The sequence below is a fragment of the Cheilinus undulatus genome, linkage group 11 (assembly GCF_018320785.1).
Source record: "Cheilinus undulatus linkage group 11, ASM1832078v1, whole genome shotgun sequence".
In the NCBI taxonomy this organism is placed as follows: Eukaryota; Metazoa; Chordata; class Actinopteri; order Labriformes; family Labridae; genus Cheilinus; species Cheilinus undulatus.
Genome location: NC_054875.1, coordinates 26,681,233 through 26,708,931, shown reverse-complemented (window position 1 = coordinate 26,708,931; position 27,699 = coordinate 26,681,233). Strand labels below are relative to the sequence as shown.

Genomic DNA, 27,699 nt, shown 5'->3' with positions numbered 1-27,699 from the left:
TCACTGTTAAAGATAAAATTTTACATAGGCTGTTTTTTTTTTCTTTTTTTATGTAAGAGTTACATAAAATAATTTATACCATTAGCCAAATGAGAACCTTTTTAATAAAGGTTTGTTTTCTCTTTTAAATATAATTCAGTAGGCATTTAGATTTTTAATTAACACGTGAAAGATTTACAGATTTAGAGGAGAGCTGACCAGTAGCATCACTTTTAATTCTTTTCCTCTTAGCCTGTTTAGTCCTCTACAATAACCTACACACTATTTCATGCTACTTTAAATAGTTTATCAGATGATTACATCTTTTGTCCTAACAGTGTTTAGTGACAATGCTACATGTTACTATGGCACAGCACTTCCCGGTTTTTGACTTGGGATATTTGTCTTTCTAACCATCTATGATTTCCTTCCTGGTAGCCCAGTTATGGGTATTACAAACTCTGCTGATAATGTAGGCTCTGCTTCTCTGCCTCGGCCCCTCCCTTCCTTCAGCACCTACATGTGAACTCTCTCCGGTCCCACCTCGTCGGGGCGCGGTCCCGAGGGTGGAGCTCACCGCCTTCTGCTCTGGGAACACTCAGACTGTCCGCATACTTGGCACGTTCGCTGAATTCGTTGCGCTGAGTCGAGCAACACTCCTCCCACTCCAGAGCTTCTTTTCAGAGAGGAAACTGGTTTTAATCGAGTCGTTCACGGACAGGGCACCGAGAAGGGAAGATGATGGCTTACGAGCCGCTGCGGTCGGCGATGACCATCGGTAGCGCGGATGACACGTCGCTCGCGCTGCCCTCCGATAACAGGCTGCGCTCGGGACAACAGCGCGTGATGGACCAGGTGCACACTATCAAGAGGAGCAAGTCGAAACAAGGGAAGAACAGCACACTGTCTCCTTCACCAACAAGTATGGAAAATTAACACACAACCTCTCAGTGTTTATAAAACTGTGTAAACTATGTTGTAGCCTTTTATATCCACGAAGAGCAAACTTATGTGGTCATTCAGGCATCCTGACATGTTAGCCCACAAGTAACCTAGACAGGCGACCTGGGGAAATGCGTCACATTTTGTCCTAAGTTAGTTTATAGTGGTAGCCTAAATTTACAGTGTTTCTAAGACAGTCTCGTGAGACATTTCCAATATGATACATATGTTAAAGAGTTGTTCAAACCTTTTTGTGTTTTTGAGGGGAGTTTCTTTGTGAAGAGTGAGGGAAAAAGTTGAGTGACAGCAGTCATGTTAACCGGTGAAAGCACACTAATAGTTTTGCCGCAGGTGAAGGAGTCATAACAACGGTGTGAAACGGGATCCCAGGCTGCTACAGAACAAGACAGAGGCTGTTTTGTTTGTGTGAATACTGTGGACTCCCAGAGACATTACAGTCAGGAAAACATTTCTCTCCCATCCAAAGCCTTTTGTGTTCCCAGAGAGTTAGGAATGCAACCGATGGGCTCTCATAAGCCAACATAATTTTGAAACTTGCATTTTAGTCTTTCCAAACAACTCCAGTATTTGGCAGTGCTTCAGCAAGCATTAAGGAGATCCTTCAATATTGGGTAACAGAATGTTTTTATCTTGTGTAACGTTTTTCTGTCTTCCTGTTAAGCTGAGATGTCTTGCAGGTTTTTCTAAGGAGAAAGTAAAGTGAATCACAGGAACTTGTTGATAATATGTAAAGTAAGCTTCCCTATCAGTGATGGTATACTGTTTAACTGACACTTTCAACTCTTCAAGTGATTGTGAACTTTGTGGCGCCATGATAAGAGCTGCTCTGACCTTTTTAACATTGGCCTACATCATGATGTTTGTTGTTCTGCAGGAATAGTAAAAATAAAGCCAGTATTGTTGGGTGTCAGCCAAACAAGCAAACATTTACTCAGGGGGTTGGGGGGTAAGCTAAAGCATACTCAACTATAATTAAAAACTTTGTCATAATGCGAGATACACTTTTTACAATGAGGTATGGACTGTTTTATCTGTGTAAGGAAGTCACAAGTCAAAAGGACAGCTAATCTTCAGAAAGTTAAAGGAAGACTTGAAGGCGTACCAGTACTTTGCTCATGGTTAAGGTCCACAGTCGCATAAGAGTTGATGAGAACTAAATAATAACAATGCAACCAGAGAGTTAGGGCTGTGCTTGGCCCCAATACTACCTGACTGCTCAATTTTAAAAAGCTTGAAAATCATTTGAAAAGAAATGTACTTCAGAGTTGTTAAACTCTACAAGAACTAGGGCCAATGGCGCTATGTTTTCAGGGTTAGTCTTATAAACATGAGATCACAAAAATGCATTGAGAGATCTGCTTCAAACAAAGGATGGCTTGAGTAGGTTTCGGAGGTTGAGGTCATTGGGCGTCATGTTCATCCCTTGCTTATAAGGTTTCTCTGAATCCCATAAATACACACTAGTATTAGGGTTTAGGTGGATTTTTGTCAGTGAAATTCAAAGATAAATTCTGTTCAGGGCAATTAAACTAAATCACAAAATTGTATAAAGGTTGTTAAATTAGATTCAATCATGCAAACTAAAATCATGACAAAACAATCAGGAATAGTTCATACAAAGGTATTTTGGTAAGGACAATTGTGTTGTGGCTTCAAATGATAAAACCAAATCAAATTGATTTTGATATTTTTACAGCAATATGTCACTTTTTTCACGTGGGTCCTGGGGGTCCTTAGCTCTTCTTAGATATGAGCCATATAGGGGGCTCAGTGGAAAAATGTTGGGAACCACTGAATTAGGGTTTAAACATGAAAAGTTCTATAATGAAGGCTTCCTAACAATGTATGCATTAAAATCTACACTGATTTCTACCACAAAAGCTGATTCTTAAAACATACCACAAAGAGATCTTTGAATCCTCCTGAATAACTGGCCCTCTGCTGTAATAAGAAAATAAGCTACGTCATTGTTAAGTTATTTATTGTTCACCTGTGCTGCATCAATGGTTAAGAAATTTCAGAGAAAGATATATTGAAATAAAAAGAGCAAGTCTGCTTTGTTTACCAAGATTTATCCAAGAGAAGAGAATAATATTCTTTTTTGTTCTCTGTCAAACTGATCTGTTAAAATGTTTTGATTCTTGCAGAATTCATCGTTTCTTTCAAGAGCTCCTGTATTAAATATATAAAGCCAGAAACATGTTGTAAGGAAAAAGACTGAAATATCTGTTTTCAAAATTGCTCTGCAGTTTTTAAACATACGATTGAAAGGAAAGTTGGAAGTTGGCAATAACTGTGCCAAACCAGTGTTAATATTCATGTATCAGGTCAAACCAAGTTAGACATCAAGGCGTCACGTCAGTGTCATTTTGATTTTGTCTCTGTTTTGACAACCATAATCCTGTAATGGTAAAGTCTGTGAACTTGGAATGCCTTTGAATCATCAGACAAGATTAGGAGAAGCTGCTGAGCATGCTGGCTCTGGTAGGGGCTGGATTCACCTAAATAACTGTGACTGACATGATGTCATGTCTGTCTGTCTGACTGACGCAAAGATTTACGTATTGTTTTAAATTCAAGCAACTTATTTATTTATTTATTTTATTTCATGTTTATTTGTATAGGGACAACAGCGTTTGTAGCTTGAGTTAATTTGCAATACCTGTCCCTTAGCAACTAATAGTGATTAATGAAATACTTAACATGACACCGATTTACCATAAGATCAAAAAACAAGTCCTGCCTTCCTTAAGTATGAGTGATAACTGTCTGCAAAGGGAAAAAGAAAACAGATGATACATCTTACTGTAAAACTTTTTTTCCCTTTAGGTGCACACCTGGTTTCCCTTTCAGGGCACGTAGTTAATCAGTTTCCGACTCTTTAATATAGGCCTAGGTGTTGATTATTTCTAATCATAATAATACTGAATGAAATATGTTTGTCAGATTTTGCAATAATGGGTTTATGTTCAACTGCATTAGTTTATTAATTCATAAACTCTTAGATATACAGTAAAATGTTAATTTATTTATTCATTTTGAAAATAATTACGGTATCTCTTTCTTTGTCTATTTGGAATATATATATTTTATTCATTTCATGCACAGAATCCTATGGACATGCACTAATGGAGAGATGTCAAAGGGAGGGCTGGGCAGGACTTGGGAACTGAAATGAACACCTCACCAATTTCCAAACAAATACAAGTCCTTACAGTCTGAGCACATGCTGTCCCATCATTATGCCGTGTATATCATTTTGGTGAAAATATTAAATACCACCCTGGTTTATCAATAGTAAGTTAGACACAGGAATTGTCAAATTATCAGAGGAAATCTCTGGCCCTAAAAATGCTGGGTTATAGTCACTGGACATCCTGTTTACTTCTAACCACAAAAGAATTCATGAACAGGTGTAGTTCAGATATGTTTCCTTGTCATTCTGATACCAGTAAAATGTTGAGGGTGAAAAAGTCATCACTGGATTAAATCTGTCTGACAGCCCATCTTACGCTATCCCTTTTGTCTGTTATGTAATTTCTCACACATCTCCTCTTTCACAGCCCCGAGCCCTCACTCTGTGTCAACATACGAGTTTGGAACATTCAAGTTTACTCCATCCAAAGTAAATGGCAACGTCAGCCGCTCCCTCTCCACCATGTCAGCGGGCTACAACAGATCAGTAAGTGTTTCTCTGATCGCTCCTTCTCTCATGGCACAGACAACCACAGCTCAAAATGTTCTCCTTGTTACAGATCCCATCACTGCTCTTCCTCTGTAATGCTTTAGGCTTTGATCTTTTAATTTTCAACTGACATTTCTAGTTTGACATTGTTCCTCTTTAGTAAGATGGAATTGTTGCATGGAAATGCTGCCATTTTTTTTAGGCAAGCTTACTTTTGCAAGGTAACCCATACCAAGCTTCTTAAAAAAGCATAAACTGCTTCATCACATGAGCAACAAGAATATTATTAATTACTGCACTGGATTAAGGAACAATTTAATGAAAACTAAATTACTGCAGTTGTAAACAGCTTACTATTAAGGCTTTACATGAAAAAAAATGAACTTTGCTTCATCTTTAGGTTACAAATCCTGCACTGCAGCACTTTTTCTAACTCACCACAAAATACTTTTATCTTGTTTGTTTAATTTGTGTGATTGAAATGTAGGCTAATGCTGAAATGATTGACAAGTAGTTTTTTTGGCCAAGTGCAGTGACTCGCATTGCAGTAAGCATTGAGTAGAAACTTTAGAAAATGTGAAATTCATCTGAAGAGGGGCAGTTCACTACCCTCAGACAAACCAGGTCTGCTGTTCCTCCCTTTTTCTGCTAAGCTCAGCTGACCATTTGTGTGATCAACCTTCTTATTGATGGACAATAAAACTTGTATACCATCTATAGTGTAACTTGTGGCACCGAATAAACTAGCTAACCTCCTTTAATTGTGGAAGTAACCTGAAAGCAGTGGTTCTAAACTGGTGGGACTGTACCCAGAAATGGGTTGCAAAGCTTTTTTCAGAGGGTCAGTAACATGCATGGTAAAAATACGACGCAAAAAGTCTCTGATGTACAGAAGCCCTAAGCAGACATATATCCATGCATTTTTTATTCCTTTGGTTTGCCACAGTAACAAGTATATTTTTGTTGTTGTCCTAATGTTCTCTTATTTATCTTAGTATCTTGAGATAACAAATCTGTTTTTCCCTTGATATTGAGTTAATTTCTGAAGATCTCTAGGAAAACATCAAAATGAACCAGGGATGCAGTAAAAGTTTAGGCCAATACTGATGTTTAGGAAAAATAACAATTTAGTTGATACTCGAGCTGGGCAATTCATCAGAAATTAGGTTTAATTGCAATATGGCCTTCTGCAATATTTCTTTATTCTGAAATGTGTCAAAATACCAGTTTAATACAGAGATGTTCTCCTCTACCATTATACAAATATTCAAGTGTCTTTTTTTCAGAATAGTTTATGAAAATCCAAATTTTCTTGTTTTCATGTATGTTTTTCTTTATCAAAACAAGAATGACATAAAAATTATCCTCCCTTTCAATATAGCAATTGATATTAAAAGCTGCAATATGAGCCAAAATAATCACTGTTTGATAGAATTTCAAAATTGTTCATCCATAGTTTAAATTATCCAGTATTGTGCTGATTATAACAAAGAATGTTTTTTCCTTGTGTGTTAGATAATAAATAAGAGGAGAAACCTAAAGATAATCACATATTAAATTGTAATATCAGAAAAAAATGCAATTAGATTATTTTTTTTTTTGATAAATGGTTCAGCTCTAGTCAACACAGGCATTCAATATCTGATACTGATAGTTTTTAGGTACCTCTGTTGGTGTAAGACTCCCACTCTGCCAACATTTTCTCTGGTTTTTGATCATGTAAGCAGATCAGGGTTTGTCTAACAGACTCTTCTTTGTATCAACTGTAAGATGCACTGGATCATGCAGGCATCAAATTGATTGGAAAAAACAGATAAACATCTGCTCATACCACATTATTTGCAGATGGCTGATGTTTGACTGATATCAGCTATTAGCCTACTGATATTACTGATTTCCTTGCTCATTTTCAATCACGATTTGTTCCATCGAAGGCTCAAACTGCATTGAAACTGGTTGAAATTTTTGGGAAATTTGGGGCGTGATTTCTTATTAAGGATCAAGGATCGTGTTTTGTTTGAAATCTTGGATGGCCTTGGCATAGGTAAGAAATTCAGCTTAAGGTTAAATACCATTTACAATATCTATATGCCTGGGTCAGAACAAATGGAGTGTCAAGTCAAATAAGCATACCACAAAGAGCTAGGCAGGGGCAATCCCCATTTCCCCTAATTTATTTGTTTATTAGGTGAGAACTTAAAAACATTTTAGTTTTAGTTTTTTATTTTTAACCCTGCTTTCTACTGCTGAGAGGCAGAAGAACTACAGATACATTGTGTTATGCCCACAGCAGAGAAAAACCATCGATTTTTAATGTATAAAAATTAGATTACATTAAAGTCATGTTCTGGCAAAAAACTAAACGTACTTTCTGTTAAATTTATGTCACCAAAGATCTATATTTAGCTAGTCTTAATCTTGTCTTTCTCAAGAAAAAAGGTAGCCAAGTTGTGTTTTTAGTCATAGTTTTGATCAACAAAATTATCACTGGTTCAAAGTGTTAGCAGAAGGATGAAACGGTGGTTCCCAAGAATCACTGCCTTAGAGGACATTAAAACTAGAGCTGGATTGGAAAGGTCATTAGCCTTGTAATCTTTCCTTAATAAGCCAAACATGCAAAAATGTTCATGTGGTTTCTTAGTAATACCCTCCCTAAAATGCCTGATAACTCCCACACATTTCAGTAATCCCTTCCAGCATTTTGTCATTTGTTTCATCAGGGAGGTTTGGATTTTGGTGATGTACATGTACTCAGAGAGCCTATCAAAGGGTCTGGTTCAGTGGTAACACCTAAGGAGAAACCTCTCTGAACCAGATGACTGGTGAAGCTGTTTTATGAAACATCACACCACACTCATACTGGTTGAGCTGGTGTAGCCATATGGTTTTGTGGGCTAAGCAGTTCTGTTGCCACATTAACTGATCAGCTGTTACAGCGAGTTTCATGTTTCTACTTGTCTCATCACCTTTAAAATGACCCAGCTTTAAACATGTTAAAGCCCTGACTCATGGCCATGTGTTCTTGCACATGTATTATCACCAGTTTTCAGGACGTTCTATTAGATGTCACAGTTGGATGTGAGTTCCTTATTTGAAAATTGGATGCATTCAGTTTCAGGAAGTCATGTCATTTCCTGCGTTGCCTCCAAGAGTCAGGTTGAGTCCAACCCATTTGTAAGGCAGGACTAATCCAAATATCTCAGAGGAGTAATGTTGACTTCATCACTGTGGTTTTGAGAGTATGGGTGTGTGCATTTGTGTTATTATGAATTTGCTATGGGTTGGCCTGACTTAACCTACTAACAGTGAACTGAGGCATGTCAAAGGGGTGTGATAATTGACAAGTGTTCCTGCTGATGGTGGCCAATAATCATCACGTCATGAAATGCGTACATCCCGTCACTAAGTCATTCTTTGTTTTACTTGTGACAGTATTTGTACATCCCCGTCACTCATTCTGCATTTTTGTTTGTGACACCCTGGATGAACCAACGGTCACCTCATCTAAACTCCAAAGACAACTGAAGACTTAATCTACCCGGCGATAGATATCTTGCAGAGTGGGTCACCACAAATTCTGTTATTGTTCTCCTGTTTCTTCATTATCTCTATATGTAAATGTATTTAACCAGGAAAAGATTAAGAATCTTATTTATAAGAGTGTCCTGGGCAAACCAGGCAGCAGCATATTTAACAGAATTACTGGCATGAAATATAACAACCCTACAAACACAAATCAACCAACTCCTGTGCTACAGAGCAGAAAGTCATTAGTCAGAACATCTACAACCTGATGAATCTTCCTCAACACCTTTTAATCTACTTTTAAAGCAATTTAAAAAGACCAGCTCCCCAAGACATAAACTTTCCTTCAGAAGATTCCAGGCTGCAGGAGGATCATATCCAAAACTCCTTTTACCCATCTCAAAACAGACTTTGGGCAAAGATATCAAAAACAAGTTTTGTGACTGAGTTGCAGAGCAAAGACTATAGCTTCCAAAACTTCCACATAAAAAAAATCACATAAGTATGATGGAAGTAGGTAAAGTCTTTCCTTATAAATGAGGATATGCCAATGATTTTGTCTACAAGCGGCCAATGAAGACCAACCGACTTGATCATACAGAAAGCAATGATGAATTAAGAACATAAGATTTGTTAGAAACCTCAGTGCCCGAGGTATACAGTATGCAAAGATTGAAGGCCTTGGGAAGATACATGCTTCAATAAAACATCACTTTAATCTAATCAGAGACATACAAGTGGCAGCAACAAGTCTTTTCTTTGCAGCAAAAGAAAACCAAAACTTTTTCTGAAGTAGAAGCACAGACGCAACCTTATTTTCTTTACAAGTTGCTCAATATGAAACTTAAAAAGTCAGCCTTAAAAGTCATATTATCATCAGTGAAAAACCCAAGGTTTTTATAAAACACAGATTCAATTACATCACCCTAAAAGATGTTGTAATGGTATGCAAGTTAAGTTGCTTTTATTTTAGTTTCAAAACATCATAAGTTAATTCACACAGCATGTCCTGTACAGCATCAAAGCTTCCTGTAAACAGCAGAGGGCCTCATGCCAAGTAGTAGTGGAGCAATAAATGACAGTGTCATATACATGAAAATTTGCATTTGGGACATTATGACTGGTACAATTCATGTATTTAAATTTGCATTACCTCTAATAAAGTGAAGCATGTGTCGTTGCACCGGTGTAGTGAATGAAAAAATAGCTTTTGATGTTTCTTTGTTTTAGGAAAACAAAAATCAGGAGGGTCTGCTTATTAACATTTAAAGACACAGACACAGAAACAGCTTGTTCTGCGCGGGGCTAGAACAGAGGGTTTTTAGAAATGCAAAAATACAATAATTGAGTGTTTTTTTTCAGCAACAAACTTCACAGGTGTGTTTTGGGGACCTTTGAGACCAATATAAACGTGTCTTAAAGGGGTAAAATATGTCCCCTTTAACTTGAACCTTGGCTGACTCTGCATCCATTGCATCTGTTAACCCTGTTACCCAAGGAGGGTCCCATGTTTCGGTCAGGCTGTGCTCAAAAAAGAAAAACACGTAGCTCTTTATGAGCAAACATACACTGTCAGTCCTTATCTGAGGTGTTGTTGACAGATCTCTCCTCCATCATACTTTGCAGCTAAATAGCACTGCTGACACATGGCTGGTAGCTGAGCAACCAGTTCAGTTTGAAACAGAAAATAGGAACATGGCGTTCTGGAGCTGTGTTTGTTTACATGCAATTTTCTCCCCATAAAAATCTCTTTCTTAGTAGTTCAGTTAATCAAAACATCAACATCTCTGTTCCAGTTGGAGGTTTTTAAAACTGAAGTGTTTGTTATATCAAGGAGTCATGAAAGGGGACGTTTTCCTGTCATTGTCTGAGCGGTGCACACCTCCCTTGTTCTACAGTCGGACTTCTTAAAAACTGATGGTTGTATTCCTCCCCTAAAACAGTAATACTTGCTGTCATTTTTTAAACAGGCCAATAGGAGACCAGTGTTTGATTGTGAGAATGACTAATGGTTGAAGAATTCATAAGACAAGTTCTGTCATTTAGCTCAGGTTGTGACAAGTTTTGCATCTCGGTTCCCCTGTGGTGAAGCTGGAGTTGTGGGTTTTGTGCACACCTAAACACAGGCATAAGCAATCAAAGCCAAATTAGTTTATTACACATAATGTGTTACATATAAAAACAACCTCATTACGAGAGATTAGGGTTAAAGACATCATTATTTTGAAGGGGTTTAATCCTGTCTTTGATTTGCACACACAAAGATCTTCTGTGTGAAACTGCTCAGCTGCACCAGCAGACATTCAAGGCAACTGCTGGAGCCGGTGTCTAATGACAGATATACAGTTACTTTGTTTTGTGGGATTGTTTAGTACTCTTTGTTGCCTTTAACAAAAAACTAGAGAAACCGAAGAGGTTTGCTGGCTGTGAGTCAGGTCAAATTCCTCTGCCATGTTTTTTTCAGGCATTTTCATTCAAAGCTGATCTTGTGAAAAGTAGGTTACCTACTTTCCTTTTCTCCCTGAATTATAGTGCTACTACAGGAAAGCCTGAAGGTGATGCAGTTATTTTGAATAAGTCCCTTACAACCATGATGGTTACAAGTATTATCTTGTGTCTCTATGGAGAAAAAATACATATATATATAGGAGGTACAAAGCAGTGTTTCAGTTGATCTAGAAATTACATCATCATTTCCACCCTGCAGTTCATTTCAGATCTGTACTGCACAGTATGCATTTATTTGCATTTCAATGATCAAAAGTTGAAAAGGGTCTGAAAATAACTGGCCTATATTGTCCGACTTTTAGGACCCTACATTGTCCGACTTTTAGGACCCTTCTAGAGGTGGCAATCTTACCCAGCAGACCCCAAAGCAGTGGTTCCCAAAGGGGCCTCCCCCAGGGGTGAACGAGGTCATGATAGGGGGCGCCTTGCCGTGGCGCAGCAAGGCTAAGCAACACGGGATGATGACTTCAGCACTGCAGAATAGGAACAGTTCATTGATGTCACCTCAGATTCAACAATGTCATTGAGAGCCCAAAAATGTTTTCATCTATCGAGGGGGAGCCCGAGAAAAAAAGTTTAGGAACCATTGCCCTAAAGGGTGGAGATATATACACAACACTGCTGATTGTTCATCTGTCGGAAGAATCATCACTTCTCATTTGACAGCCACAGAAACATAAACACAGAATCTGACATGTTTAAACTTTCCCTGCATTTCGAGAGAGCAGTTTCAGGACTGCCTTTATCACAGTACCATGGACTCAGAGGTGCAGAGCTTCCTGGGGATTATTGGTAGAGAGGAGGCACATAGGGAACTAAATGGTGCAGTTAGTAGTGATGCATGGATTGTAAAAATTAGGGCTGATGCAGATGCAGATATTTAAAATATTAATTTAGCCAGTGGCTGACACCAATGCAGACATTTTTTATTGCTTTTGGTAGAACAATCCAGCATTGCCAATATTTTTTTTTGATCATTGACCATGAAAACAGATCAGAGTCTGTAAAACAGGTCATGTCTTCTTCTCATTATAAATCTCTCCTCTACAATGACCCAGCCATTAGATATACTTAATGCCAGCATTAAACTGATTGGACTCAACATATAAACATCTGCTACTGAAATGTGTTCATACCACATTTTTTGCAGATGGCCGATGTTTCTCAATATAATTAAATAGAATATCTTTATTGTCTGTAAACTCAGCAGAGAACAACATTACGAATGCAACATAATAGGTAATAAAAACATTTAAAAAAAAACTAAAAAGAGGTTAAAAACAAGATATTGCACAATAAACACTAAATATTGCACACTTTTTGTATAAAGTCAAGTGCAAGACACTGCAGCATGTGTAAAAATGAAGTGGCATGATTAAGGGCTCTTATTGTCTTTTGGAGTTTAGAGTGTAAATGGCCATGGGAAAGAAACTGTCCCTAAATTTTGTAGAGGGTGTTTTTGCAGACCTACAGTGTCTGCCAGAAGGCAACAGTTCAAAAATGTGGTGGCCAGGGTGTTTGGAGTCTCTGATTATGTTCTTAGCTCTGCTGTGGTAGCGGGAGGTGGCAGACTCCTTCAGAGAGGAGCTGAGAGGGCGGCCAATGATCTTTTCTGCTGTTTTAACCACTCTTTGCAGAGCTTTTGTGTCTGCAGTAGAGCAGCCTGCATGCCACACAGAGATACAGTAAAGGCTGGCTCAGATTACATGAATTCAGCCAGACTGCATTGTGTAGCTCTTCGTCAAACGTTGAGCCCAATTATGAGTTTCGAAGATGACGGTCTTGTAGTGTGACGCGTCCAAGACCCCCATGACCACAATTCAGCAAGACCAGCATGTCAGAATTTTCCTTGCATTGTCTTCTAGTGTGACACCCTGACCTGACGTCATTGACGTGAATCTTGACACCTACCAATAGGGGAGAATTTGTTCTTATTTTTTTTATCATCAATTGCCAGAGTGACATTAAACAAGCCTACACTTTTACACCAGGGATTTATGAGTACATACAGTGATTCCTTGACATTTTATCATATTCATACTTAAGCTGTCCTCGTCTTGATACATCAGGAAGAGTCCATAATTACCTCCGCCAAGGAGGTTACATGATCGTGTGGGTTTGTTAGTTAGTTTGTTAGTTTGTTTGTTAGCAGCATAACTCATAAAGTTATGGACGGATTATGATGAAATTTTCAGGAAATGTCAGAAATGGCATAAGGAAGAATTGATTAGATTTTGGGTTTGATCCGGATCACCGTCTGGATCCAGGAATTTTTTAAAGGATTCTTTACTATTGGGAGATAGGGCTAATGGCGGAGGTCTGTGCTGTTACCACTTTACACCAGGAGATGAGAGGACATGAGTAACTTCAATCCCAGCAGCATTTTGGCTGTGTTTCTATTCAAAATTTGGAGTTTATAGAGTTTGAAAGACGCACGCCCGGTCGAGCACACGAGTCGGAGCAGAGAGAAAGACAGCGAATTGTAGCGAGAATACTCACAATGCTGGGAGGAATAGAGGAATATTCACCCTCTGCCATGACTTCCAGTCATCCAGTGAGACCATGGGTGAGACTGTCAGTGCATCTGTTGGCACCAGCAGGCAATGCTTCCACCATGCGAGTCCACCTGTAGCGAAGCCAGTGCTTTTCCTCACCATGTTTCCATCCTACCGGGGAGGGAATAATCAGCAAATGCCATGGTGGGGGGCACATGGGGACAGATTCGGGAATTTTTTAAAGGATTCTTCAGTATTGGGAGATAGGGCTAATGGTGGAGATCTGCGCTCTCCAAGTGCTTTTCTAGTTGTTTCTTGTTTTGTTTTGTTTTTTTGTTAGAGTAAAATACTCACTCACTTTGACCCCCCACACGACCAGTGAACTCACACACAGTCGTGAAGACATTGGTGACATCAGCATACAATGAGTGGGCGGGATCACACTTGTAGTGTTTTCAGGCTGTCAGCAAAGATGGGGCTAGAGTCTCGTCTCACAGTCTGACATGGTGCTGTCGTTAATGACTAAAAAGATTGTGTGGTTTGAGCCAGCCTTAAGTCAATACAAATTTTTTGCCTGATATCGGCTAATAGCGATGTTAAACCAATGATTTGAGCAGCCCTAGCAGTTAAGAATGAGAAAGTGTTCCAGCTTGTGTCACCGAGGATGGATGCAGAGGCGTTTGTGTCGGACCACATATAAAAATCTCAGAAGTTAATTTTGCAAAATCAAGGCCCACAATAACAGGATTGTAGAAAGCAGTATTTAAGTGTTTTCAACACATGCAGCAAAGTTTCTGCACATGAACGGTGTCCACTGGAATTTTCCTCAAAGCCTTTATTTCTATAGCAGCCCTCAAAATGCCATATTATACTATATTCAGCAGAAACCATTGGTGTTGTAGACTTCAGTCAGCAACTCCCTCGTCATACGGGGTATGACCGTGTCCTGCATGAACTAATGCAGAGCTTCATTTCTTTTATTTGCCATGTTCATATTTGTTAATCTAATCTGAATGTTATGCTGTTGGGATTCTGCATGTCATGTGTGTAAACCCTCTGAGTGATACATTCTCTCTCTTTTAGTTTTATACTCAGAAGAGTCGCACTCTGTCCAGTAAATCCATGGGGCAAAGAAATGTCAGCAACTCCGGCATATGGGAACACCAGATCAATGCTGCCAACTGGCCAAAGGGTCCCAATGGACTGAAACCCAGTCGCAGTGACCCTGCCTTGGCTCCTTCATTTTCCATCGTTCCTCCCACTGTTATGGTGATTTTTTTTTTAAATTTTTGTGCCATTTATAAGCCTTCTTATGAATTCACTGTTGGAAATCAATTCTACTTCACTCTTCATTTTGTAAAAGCATTGTGAAATACTTTTCTTTTTAGAGAGCCAAAGGCCAACAAACCCTGATGACTCGTGTTAATAGACACAGCACTCTCTCAATGCCAAATGGCACTCTATTGACCAACAGCCAGACACGCATCGTGCAACCACCCACTTCCCAATATCAAACCGAAGGCAGGATGGGAACAATCAAAGCAATCAAGCAAGAGCAGGTGTCCGGGTGAGTTCATCTCTCAGGAAACAAAGGCATATGACAAACCTATTTAAGGAATTCACTCCTTATTGGCATTTACAGTATATATAGTCATTTCTTTTTCCATATTTTACATGCAGATCAAATTGCAAACTTGACATGAAGGTAAATTTCTCCATGAAATGTATTCCCTTATAATCAAACTTTGTTGGATGATTTGGCTGCACTCATTTCTATGAGATAACTTCTTGCTACCAGCAGAGATTATTCTATAACTTAATCTTCCTGATGTTTAGGTATTTTCCTGGAATAGTGGATGGGTATACCTAGACAAAACAGTGTTTAAATGCCCCAACAACAATTTCCTTCATATAATTTAATTTGAACTTTTTCTTGAGCTTGTGATAATCGACTTTTTTGGTGTCTGTTGTTTCCTCCATGTCTGTGCCTCTTACTGCTGTGTAAACAGCACAGTGAACATGTCAGACCTGACCCTGAAGGAGGCCGTAGAGTTCCTCAGTCACTCTGATGAAAATTACCAACAGTGTGGAGCGACCTTCATCCAGCACACCACCTACAAGGAGGAGCGCGCCAAACAGGAGGTCAGAACTCTTTCCCAATTACACGCTGTTATTTAGTGTGCTGTTAGTCTGGGGTAAACATGCACTGAAGTGTTGTAAATGTTTACTTTTTGTATGGTTGATAGAATTAGTGGGGTGCTCGATGAAGACCTTTGTGTAACCTGCCTCGAGGGAGAGGGAGGAGAAAGCTTTCATCATACTTGGCTGCTCTCTCAGTGAAGTCAGTTAGTTACCACGCCTTTGCACTCTCAGATTTTGAACACGTATCGTTCTGCATTTCTCTGTCACAGGTTTACCAGCTTGAAGGTATCCCTCCCCTGGTGGCCTTGCTCCGGAGCCCGCACCCTGGAGTGAGCCAGGCTGCTGCAGGGGCTCTGAGGAACCTGGTTTTCAGAGACCACAACAATAAGCTGGAGGTTCAACACTGCAGTGGCATTGCTAAGGCCTTGCAGCTGCTAAAGGAGACAGAATCTACTGAGACCCAGAAACAAATCACTGGTACCACACTTCTATTGGGATGAGTGTTGGGTAGAAAGATGACAAAGAGGACTTTAAATAAAAAAGCCTATACTTAATCCCTAATTTTATTGGAAATATATAACACACTGAGAAAAACTAAACCATAAAACAAAGTAACACATTAAGTCAGCAGTACAGAAGTCCAAAAGTTGCTTAATTAGCACTTTTCCATTTTTCACATTGGAACTAGTGTACATGTCCTTATTAGATGATGTCATAAATACCAACCCCAAAATACTCCCTTCCTACAAAAACTGACCTGTTCATCAATTGATTAAACTACTAAAGTCCTCCTACTTTTTCCACCCATTAAAGCCTGCATAAGTCGCATAAATTCATATTACAAAAAGGTTATGATTTGGTTATGAGTTTTTTTATCTCTTGCAGTTTTTTAAAGCCCCTTACATGGATTCAGAAACTTTTACTATAATTAGAAAAGCACAAAATGTTTTAATGCTTTTATTGTAACATGTAGGTCTGCTGTGGAACTTGTCCTCTGCTGATGAGCTGAAGGGAGAACTGATAGCGACAGCTTTGCCCGCTCTCACTGAGAATGTGGTGGTGCCATTCACCTGCTGGTCAGACAACAGCACAAACAACAACATACACCCTGATGTTTTTCACAGCGCCACAGGATGCCTGCGGTGAGACCTTTTAAATTGATTCTGATGAAAGGCCCAAAACGTCACATATGTGGTGATAATCTTCATTAAATAAACTCGGAGCAGCTCCTGATGTGAGGACTTATTTTTCTGTTTTGCCTGGGATTTTTCTTGGTTTAGCACCCAGTACTTAACCCTTTGGGATGTGCACGCCTTTGAACTTTTAATAATGAACAGAGCTTCTGTGCTTTTAATGCATTTACAATCATTTCTGAAAAGCTGAGATTAGACAATAACCTGCACACTTTGTTTTTAGAGTCACAAAATGGCTTTTAGCTCAGACGGTGATAACCTCATCTAAAGATGCACAACTGCAGCTAATTAATACTGTCTTATCAGGCCTCTGGGCACCTGCACTTTATCAAAAGTGCATGATCAGACAAGTTCATCTTGTTGGATAGATATTTGTATCTCTCATATGTATATTGAATTAAAACAACATTCACTAATATATCTGCTTTTTAGTAGTTTGAGTTTATAAACTCACCGGGAGGCCACCATGTTTTGGTTGGCGCTGGCATTGTGACTCACTTAGCCACAGCACTCCTCGCCGTTCTGATGCAGTAACTGTTGTTTCAGACTGGCAGTCAGTGTTGTGGCTGCATCTCAGAGACAATGCACGTCTCAGGAGTGGAGAATTTTAAGATTTTAGGTCTCATTTATTTTTTTCACACACGAGCGGTTATCGGTCACACTAGACAGGAAAATGATAAATACAGAGCTGCATTTACCCTGTTGTATAGCTTGTATGAAAGCTGTTATGGCAGCAACAGCTGCAAGCAGTAAAACATACTGCCAGTCTGAAACAGCGGTTACTGCATAGCAACGGCGAGGAGTGCTGTGGCTAAGTGACATCACACTACCAGCACAGACCAAAACATGGCGGCCTCCTAGTGAACTATTAGCTCAAATTTACTCAAAATGCAAATTTAGGATATCTAGGAATTTTTTTTTTTTAGTTCAATATACTGTAGATATGAGCGATACAAATATCTATCCAACTAGATGAGCTTAAACTCCTGCAGGGTTCCTTTAAAGCCTAGTAAAATGTTAAGAGGCAGTGTATGTGTTCTTTATCTGGTACTGTGTTGTCAACTTGAATGTTCCTTGTGTTGATTTAAATGTTTGATTGAAATTTGTGTAGGAACCTGAGCTGTGGTCAGCAGAGGGGGAGACAGGCAATGAGAGATTGTCCCGGCCTCATCGACTCCCTCATGAGTTATGTCCAGTCCTGTGTGGCAGAGGAAAACCCTGATGACAAGGTAAAAGAAAACTTAAAATCTGAAGACTCTTAAACTCAGACTCCAAAGTTTTTCAATAGACTAAAGATTGTCTTTGGAACTTTGCCTTATTCTTTTTTTTCTTTTTTTAGTTGTTCATTGTACTGACACATTATCTTAAACCACCTTCATTCCCCACTTACAACCACCTTTATGTGTAAAATGAAACTTTCAACTGAACAGTTTTGAAAGCTGTTTAGTCACATGGCATTGCTGAAATGGTTTAATACAAAACTTTGATAAAAGACTTAATTGATCCTGGACTGTAAATAGAAAAAACGGGCCATTGCCAAAACTGGGAAAAATATAGGACAAAAGGTATGACCCAAGTGCAGATGCAAAAAAAACTAAAAGATGTATTCAAACAAAGGATCAAAAAGGAAAACAAAGCATCAAATTTTACAAAAGTCCAAGCATGAGTAAAAATCAACTGAAGAACCACAAGGGTAAATACACAGAAAAAAAACTTGTTTGAAAAAACCTCTAGAGACACAGGAGAACTTTGCTGGGAGCAGCTGAGGCATAAAACAAACTGAAGCTGACGGGCAGGAGCACACAGGCGAAATACACTTTTGGACACAGGTGAGACAAGGATAGTCAAGCACAGGTGAAACTAATTGCTCTATCACAGTAGAGGGAAAACACCAAGAAGTAAAACTGATCATGAGACACAGGGCACAAGGACCGGTGCTTTTTCTCAAAGCCAAGGAAGAATCCTCAAATGGGCGTTTTTAAAGAATACTATGTCATTGACTGTCATCAGAGGACTGTTCCAATAACAAGAATCCTCATATTTTTTAGGGTACTGTCTTTCGAATAGATCATGTTCAAGGGTGCACATATGCTTGCAGAAATGACCCACAATCCAATGCTCACTGTTTTCCTCCTCTTCCAAACAATGCATTGTGCAATATCAGACGGAAGCCAGGTCCTCGAGCACTCATTACACTTTTAAAAGTCTAGTTTCCACCATAAATATGTTAACATTATTTTATGGTATTACAGTAAAGCTGGACAGGTTAAAGTAGTGCCGTAGAATATGAACCAATATTTTGTTCTCATTCATAAATTTCTCATAATGCAGGAGAAATGCACTTTAAAAAGACACTTACTGGTTCACCCTGAAAGCAGTCCCAGAATACACCTGCATACTGGGATTGCCTTCAGCACAAAGGAGTCCACGGAGGTGAGCAGCACTGAGCAGTGCTGGTCTTAACTCAATGGAAAGGCTGAGTGTGGGGGGTCTCTATTTACAGAGGTGAGTTTGGGCAATCAAACTTGCAACCTATGGCCACCACCATGACAAGACATGTCTTTTAGGACGAACATGGGCAAATATTTGAGGTACTGCAAGATCTCAGTTTACTGATTGGATTTTTTAAAGCCACTTTTAAATAAATATAGATGTTTCAATGCAAAAATTCTACATTCTATATCGTTAAAGTAAATCGATTGGCTTCAATAGCATTTTTTAATGTCTACCATTATATGGTATTTGAAACAGTGCTGTTTTGTTTAATCATCTTCTGAATAAGAAAACAGCTGTTGTTTGGATTAATGGACCCTCATTTTTGATATTTTCAACCATATCAGATTTATTTTCTGTTTTACATTTATTTAGTGTATTTTGAATAATGTAGCTTGAACCTTAACAGTACAAATCATAGTACAGAACAAAAAAACAGAGCAGAATCAAATTTGTAGACCTCATAGACTTTTTGATCAAGTTTTTTGCAAGGAAGACATTTAGGACCTGTTTGAAATGGCTCTTCGACTCACTTTTGGTCCTGAACCACTGTTCCAGAGTACTTGTAATCCCTGTTGCACATGTCCTTTGTTTCACTCCAGCTCACTTCACCCATGTCTTTAAGTTAGTGCTGTCAAGTGATTAAAAAATTAATCAAGTTAATCACATCATTATACTGTGATTAATCATGATTAATCACAGCATTTCTTTCATTTTAGTAATTTTTAGATTTTTAAACATTCTTATTATTCTTTATTTTCATTATTTTAACTTTATGTTATCGTTTTGGGGACAAATCTGGGTCTGCTGGACTGCGCTGATGTAGCTTGGTGTTATGGCTTGATCCCATGTTGTTGTTGGCGTCTGTGCTAACATTAGAAAAGATGCGTTTTGCCCGGAGGTGGTACTTCAAACTCGTTGTGCTTCGGTGTAAAGACTGTGGCAGTCATCACCACAGTATGTACATAGAACTTTTGTTTCATCCAGACTTCCATTCGGCAGCTTTTTAAATCAAAATTTTCCGTGAAGCAGACCTGGGTCTGTCTCCTCACTCATCACTGCTGGTTGCATTTGACCCACCTTTAACCTTTTCACCTCAGGGGCGTAAACATCCAGGCAGGACGACCACAGGAGGAAGTTATGGTCAAACTTGGTCATATGATTAAATTGTGTTATAATTTTTTTTTAATGTGTTAAGCTTTCCAGATTAATCATGAGCGTTAATGCATTTTTATTAACAGGCCTACTTTAAGTACATCAATGAACACGCATAGTAAACATACACACTGCCTCATTTAAATGAACATATGGTAGGCTGACTCAAACATCCACAATCATTGCCTGCCTTACATTCATAATGTGTGTGGATTCAGCTGACACACCCACTCGTTTGTGCAAGTTCTGGGTGTGGGTGCGTGCTTAAGAACGTCAGTGACAGTGTGGTGTTTACACAGGCTCCGTTTAATGCAGCAGCACAGTACAGTTTATATCTGGTTATATGTTGTCATTGTATGTGAGAGAGGAATTCATTTGAAGCTGTTTCTTTTTTTCAAATAAAAGTAAAACCTCTGGGCTTTAAACCATATTGAAGCTTTAGTTGTTTCAATGAAATTGTATAAAGTATGTAGCCTAGCCTCTATCTAAATATTAATCACTTTTTGATCAGCTGAATTTAACAAGGACTCGGACAACATCTTAATGTAATGTTTTAAGATCTAAAGAATCTAAAACTGTAACAGGAGGTACTGGGAATAAATATGTACTATTGTTTCATTCATGGTGCATTCCTACATTTTTGCTCATCAGTTTAAATCTCTGCCTGGCACCTTTGCAGAGATTTTTTATTTGCAAAGTCAATTTTTGTGTGATGTTTGCTTTTTGTTTTCATTTGGTTTGGGTTAAATAGAAACAGATGTTCCCTTGAGATCCAGATGTCTAACAGTTCGATAAACTAGTGCCTTTATCCTATACTGTTTCAGGCAAATGAGAAGTTCTTTTTTCCCAGCAGAAACTCTTTAGATCTTCAATCGAAGAAAGTGATGCCAACATTTTTAAATCTTATCTTCTCTTCTCCCTTGTAGTCTGTGGAAAACTGTGCATGCATCCTCCACAACTTGACCTACCAGCTGGAGTCTGAGTCTCCTCAGTGCTTCAGCAAGTTCCAGCTTGCGACCTCTGAAGATAGGAAAAGCCCCACAATCGGATGTTTCAGCCCTAGGAGCAGCAAGGCTCAAAAGGAGGTGAGCTTCCTCCTCCTCAACTCCACTTATTGTTCGCCGAACCATAATGAGCCTGCAGTAATTCTCTCATTCTTGTTATTTCCCCTCAGTTTTCTTTCGACATGTCTCGGGGAATGCTTGATGGCAGTGCCCCATCAGGTGTGAAGTGGTTGTGCCACCCAAAGGCCATGCAGACCTACCTGTCTCTACTGGGGTCATCACAGAAAGATGCCACTCTGGAGGCTTGCTGTGGTGCCCTGCAAAATCTCACTGCCAGCAAAGGACTGGTTAGTACAAAAAAGATAACTACTTGTCCAACCGTGAGTGCATGGATATTCAGGATTATCATAGATTTCTTTATGAAAGAATAAAAAGAGCAGAGTCACAGACTTCTTAGGAATAATGACTCAGAAGCAGAATTCACAGGAAGAACTGGCTTGTTTTGTGAGAAAGGGTGGAGTTGTTTCTCCAGTGGTAATTAGAGAAGACAGAATAAACTAGAACAAAAGAAAGTGAGAGGCCAACACAAAGCCAGGTGGATTGAAATGAAATGCTAATGTGGACAGTTAAGCAGGAGATAACATGCCTTCCTCTTTCTCTGTTGGATTTGCTTCTCTTGTAGGGCTCCAGTGCCATGAGTCAGATTCTGGTTCACAAGCTGGGTGCTCTGATGCACCTCGCCCCTCTGCTAAAGTCTCCAAACTGCAGCCTGCAGAAGACAGCCATGTCTCTGCTGGGGAACATGTCCCGCACCAGTAGTTTGCAGACTACAATGGGTATGGAAAAGCTTGAAACGAGATGTTGTAGTGTTGCAGACACATAAATGTCTCGTCGGTGCACATAAAAGTGATGTATTGTTTCCTGTGTCTCCTCTGTAGCAAAGCAGCTTCTACCTGAGCTCACCAGCCTCCTCTCCTCTCGTCCCCGAGAAATGGGTAACTCTGATGACACTGTAGCAACAGCTTGTAACACAGTACGGAGTTTGATGATGGCTGACCCTGAGGTCAGCAAGAAGGTCATAAACAGCGAGCTGGTGACATCACTGGCAGATCTCAGTGAGAATGGGTAAGCGTTTATCCAACATTTAAACATTTTTGGCTGCTTCTATGTTTGAAATACGACTCTAGCTATCTAAATCTAATCTTAATGAAAATGCTTTTAGCTTTGTAGACAGCTTTGAGTTTCATGAGCTGCTATTTTCAAATGGCAGGAAAATTATTACCTCCTTTCTCAAATAAAATGCTGTTTGAACTCTCATGTTCAACTTCTATGTACCAGAGCAATCCCAATGTTATATGTTGGCCAAATGGTCTGTAGATTACTCAGAGATCGGCGATTTGATTTAAATTGCATTCATTTGGTCCATTTCAACTCTATCTCTGCTTGATTGTGTGTGATATTACTTTCATTGTTCCACCTGTCCTTTAAGGGCTCACCTATTTTGCTGTCTTATCTACATTTGCCCTTCTGTTTCAGGTCTTTAGATAAAAGCAGCAAAGCAGCTTCCCTGCTGCTCTACAGCATGTGGAACGACAAGAGCTTGCAAGGAGCTGTTAAAAAGGTAAACTCAAGAGACCGACTTCTTACTATTTACCTCTTGAAGGCAGACACAACACAGTGCTGTTGTATCAGTGTATCACACATGCTGACAGTTCCTTACACAAGCAGTGGGAGGGCCCAGCTGAAATTAGTTTATTATTACTCCTCTGGCTCACTCAGTCACTTTCCCTTCTTTTTTGCCACACCCAAGAGTTCACTCAATACAGAAACAGTCAGAGGAATCCAGGCGGACTGGTTTTCACAGCTCACTGTCTATTATGGGAGGACTGATACATGCATGGTAGAGAAGAGAGGACAAAGAGGCCGATAGACTGTGAAGTAGATAGACAATGTTAATGAAATATTTTTCTTTAAATGTATGTACAGGTTTGAAACATGCTTGTGGTATTCACAGTAGAGGACCTTACTCATGTCATATATTAAACAACGTGACAGTGACACAGCAAGAGAGAGACAACTCCAGTTTTCAAACTGACACTTTTTGCCTGAAGCCTCTCTTAATTGCTGACGCAGTACATTTCCTTTCACAATTGGCGTGAGGGTGTGTTGTATAACGTTTGTTTTTTTGTGTGACACCCTTAACTTTTTTTCTCTGTAATGCTCGATTCACAGCTGGGTTTGGGCAAATCCCTTTTTGTTAATGACAACACCACAGCAGTGCACAGGTTTGCACAAGTCATCGAGTGAGTGTTGGACAGCACCACAGCTCCTGAGAGGTAAGAGCTGCTTTTTTTCAGTTGTGAAGGCTTATTTAGAACCAAAATTGAGTCCACTTGTCTCACTTGACTAAATCTTTTTTTCTCTCTGTCTCTGTGCCTCTTTCCCCTGTGTGCTTGTCTATGTGCTTCAGATGGAAACCAGCATGTTTAGACACTGCTGTGGACACACCCTCGCAACAAGGAGAGTAAAATTACATTCTTCACATAACCTTGTTGAAAGAGCTTATCAATTAGGAGATGATCATTTGTAATACATACTAGAGAGAAAGCTTCTTATTTCAGAAATAACCCTGCTGTGTTTAATGTATTTAATTTGGAGAGAAATTATGTTTGTGTAAATAAAGGGGGGTGAGTGTTTTAGGTGAAAGAGTGTGTGAGCTTAGACCAGATCTTACTGCACGACAGTCCAAAACATGTGGAGAGACGACGTCTGAAGTGAAAGTTACTTAAGGTGTGCAATGATTGTTTGCTTCATGAGTGGCACTGTTGGAAAATGTCAGTCTTGGATTGAAATGTCTTTTATAGCCTTGAGGAATTGATCAGCCAGATATGAAATTAATAACCAGATAATCTAAGAAAAACACAGTGTATTTTACAAACTGTTGCTTTTTGACCATGCTGCATAAATATAGTTTGCAATAACAACAACAAAAATATTTCCTTTTTAAAGTGTCTTTCCTTGCTTTGTTGACGCTTACATTATTTTAAATGTGCACATAGTATATGTAGGATTTTTAAAACAAACAAAAAAAAGACCAAATTTGGCTTTATGAGGTTTCACATGATATAATTGCTGCATTTGTAAAGTTATAGATTTTTGTGATAATGTGTTCTTTGTTTATTTCTTGTTAAAGAGCCAAGTTTGGTTAATAACAGCTTTAAAAAGTTCCTTAACTGTAAAAGGAATGGTTCGATAGTTTGATGAGAACACTTCTGGGTTTCTTGCCAAAGCTGGATGTGCAGCAAATTAAAGCTATAACTATCTACTGAGTACCCTAGCTTAGATAAAAATAAAGGCTTTGAATATGAGAGAACAGCTAGCCTTGCTCTGTCAGAAGGGTACAAAACCTGCAAACATTCTTTAAAAGGAACCCAGCATGATCAGACATTCACTTTATTGGATAGATTTTTGTATCTGCCACATGTATTTTGAGCAAGAAGACTATCTAGATATCTGCATTTTGCATAAATTTGAACTGATAAACTCACCAGGAGGTTGCCAAGGTTGTGTGATGTCACTTTGCCACAGCGGTCCCCGGTGTACTTTGGCTTAACTAGCCGTTTCAGACTACTGGCAGCCTGAGGACTGCATCTCACGCACTGATGCACTGGTCTCATGCTCGTAGAATTTTGAAATTTTAGGTCTTGTCTATTTTTTTGCACACCACTAACAGCAGCAGTCAAAATATACAGGAAAATAATAATTAAAGAGCCATATTTACCTTTTTGTGGCAAATATGTACATCCACATTTGCATAATATGTCTGAAATCTGTTCCTTTACAAACCTAAGCTTCTGTTTGTGAAGCTTTCTGTCTCCACACCAGTGCGATATGTAACAGGTAAAGATAAACACAGTTCGAAAACACTTCCAGTTTATGCTTTTTAAAGTAAAAGCCCCTCTTTAGTGTTTCTTTAAAGAAATTCCTTTCCTTTGTTCATAATACTTTTATTTTGGAAAGCTCCCAGCACGGTTCAACTGTATACCGAATCGAGTCACTTTAAGGGAGGCTTATGAGGTAAAACTTAGAATGACGGGTCTCTGACAGCAGGGAGACAAAGCTAACACGCAGTAAACTTGTGCCTGGTATGAAAATGCATGAAGGAGCAGACGCATGCAGCAAATGCAAGCAGCAAAACAGGCTGCCAGTCTGAAACAGCCGGTTACTGCGTAGTCCGAGTCCGAGGAGCACTGTGGCCAAATAATGCCCTGCTACCAGTGCAGACCAAAACATGTCGGGCCTCCTGGTGACTTTATAAGCTCAAATTACCCAAGATGTAGATATCTAGTAAGTTTTGTTATCAGTATACATTTGAGAGATACAAATATCTATCCAATAAGGTGAATTTGTGGGATAGGATCATGTCAGGTTCCTTTAAAAAAGCATACTTATTAATAAAGTATATATGGTCAGATGTATGCATAAAACACTGAAGTGTTACATCAACATCCTGTTCTGAGCTTTGCCAAAAACAGCTGGTAGTAGTCTCATATTTAACATGACAGCCATGAGAGTTGTTCATCCTTTTTATGACAAGAAATGAAAGAAGTGTATTTCTGGAAACATCAAGCTATTGCCTGAAAAGTGCCGTATGCTAAGAACTCTGGTTATTTCTGTGGATTTGTTATAACACTGCATTTGGAAACTTAAACTTTTGTTTTATATGTTTGTATTTCATGTTCGTTTTCTTGCATAAACTGAGGAATTGGAGACAGAGAAGTATTTGACTAAAGTTCAGAACATATAACAACTTTATATACAGAATTTTTTTTAGCTTTATTATAAGGTCTTTCCCTGAAAGTTACTGACATTCAGACTCAGTTTTGTTTGTTGATGAATGAAAAAATGTAGTGTAAAACAAGAGAGCCCATTGAAGTGGCTGTGGCCTCCTGTGGAGCTGCACATTCAGAATAGTTTAAGTTTTTTCATTTCATAACAAACACGATTCTTCATTCAAAACTTTGATATTTACATTTTTTTCTGCTCTACTTGTAGGGTTTTAAGGTCTCTTTACAGGGTTTCTGCTTTATCACAACACTTTACCACATACAAGTTTGACATCTTAGAAGATCTCAGACAGTTTCTAAGGACCAGAGGTCTAAAATCACTTAAGTTGTCTTGTGAAGAGAGGAGCTGTCTGGCATCAGAGGGGATTTCTCACAGCTCCCACAGTACACCACAGAGGACTGTTATCCTGCTTGAGACTTGTAGTCATTCTGAGGTTCATTTGCCTCCAGAAGATTGATGACAGTATTTCCTAGAATGTATTTTTGGAAAAATGTGTGTGGCGTATAATTAGGAGCTTTTCCTGTCACAGAATAAATAACAGATTTGAAGACAACATTGTAGGTGGTGTTTTTTTTCTTCAGCAGCCAACTTTTTAAAGAAAAATTGCTATGAGTTCACTGTGTTTTGATGTTTTCAAAATAATCGTCATAATCGTCGTCGTTTAAATCTGCAGTCATTGGTGTTCATCTTCTTGTTGATATCTTGAAGTCATTAAGTTCACATTCCTGCAGATTTACGGTGGTGTGCATGCCGTTCTCTGACTACCAGACAACCATAAACTATCTTCTTCTCATGTGGAGGTCTCACCGATGCATGTTATGCGAGTTTTCTCTCTGATCTAAAATCTGAAAAGATGAGTCTGAATCCTCTTCTGTGTTGTTAAAATAATGTTCCTTTTCTAGTGTCTGACTTTTACTAAAAAAAAGTCTTGCATGACTATGTTACATTTATCTTGCATTATGCTGAAGCTGACACTTTTCTCTCAATGACAATAGAAGGGGCTTTTTTCCTTTTGGGAGTTCTGCTTTTGAATACTATGTGTCCCATCTCATTACTTTAGCTGCAGACCTCCCTGACTTATAATGAAAGGCAAATGAAAACACAAAGCACAAAGAGTCACCCATGCCGCACTTTGTTTTCAGAGGGAGACTTATATCTGGCATGGAAACCATAAATAGTCTGTGCATGGTTAGATTAAGGTAATTTAAGGATATTGCAGATCTGCATTTCCCTTGCTAAAATAATCATGCAGCAACTCCACCCTTTGACCACACCAAAAGGTTTATGGCTATGAGTGTTTTCTTTTCATAAAGTTTTGTAAAACCTGGCAACCATTTAAAAGTTGACATATCATTGAATGGAATCTTAATTTCATAACAAGTTCAACCTTTTCTAGTGTAATTACTGGCACTCAGACCCACAACAATGACTAAATCAGTATTTACTCTTGCATCTACCTGTCTGATCAGAATTAAGAGTTTACTCACACTTTTCTTTAGAAGAGAATTTTTAATCTGGATAGCAGGCAAATGATTAATCATCTTTCAGTTTTGTGTCGGGTGGAGGTCTGGGCGTTGGCCAAGGAGTATCACACTGGTTCCAGTCATGTTTGAACCTGCCTATGAAAAGGAAGGTGTCTCTTCCTGTCTTTGCTTCAGGCTTTTAACATTTATGTCTTGAATGTACTTCAGAGTCATTTTATTCTCTAT

At 38.9% G+C, this 27,699-nt stretch overlaps 1 protein-coding gene across 1 annotated transcript; it reads left to right on the top strand.

The window, feature by feature from the left end:
* The first annotated feature begins 561 nt into the window (after nucleotides 1-561).
* Nucleotides 562-26,543, top strand: LOC121518075 (plakophilin-1). Its single transcript, XM_041800273.1, has 15 exons — nucleotides 562-901; nucleotides 4,506-4,624; nucleotides 14,239-14,424; nucleotides 14,544-14,722; nucleotides 15,165-15,297; nucleotides 15,567-15,774; nucleotides 16,271-16,439; nucleotides 17,602-17,719; nucleotides 21,065-21,223; nucleotides 21,313-21,489; nucleotides 21,825-21,978; nucleotides 22,081-22,267; nucleotides 22,679-22,763; nucleotides 23,375-23,478; nucleotides 23,613-26,543. Exons 1-14 carry the CDS (start codon nucleotides 718-720, stop codon nucleotides 23,447-23,449), a joined length of 2,133 nt encoding a protein of 710 aa, XP_041656207.1. The 5' UTR covers nucleotides 562-717; the 3' UTR covers nucleotides 23,450-23,478; nucleotides 23,613-26,543.
* The last annotated feature ends 1,156 nt before the right edge of the window (nucleotides 26,544-27,699 follow it).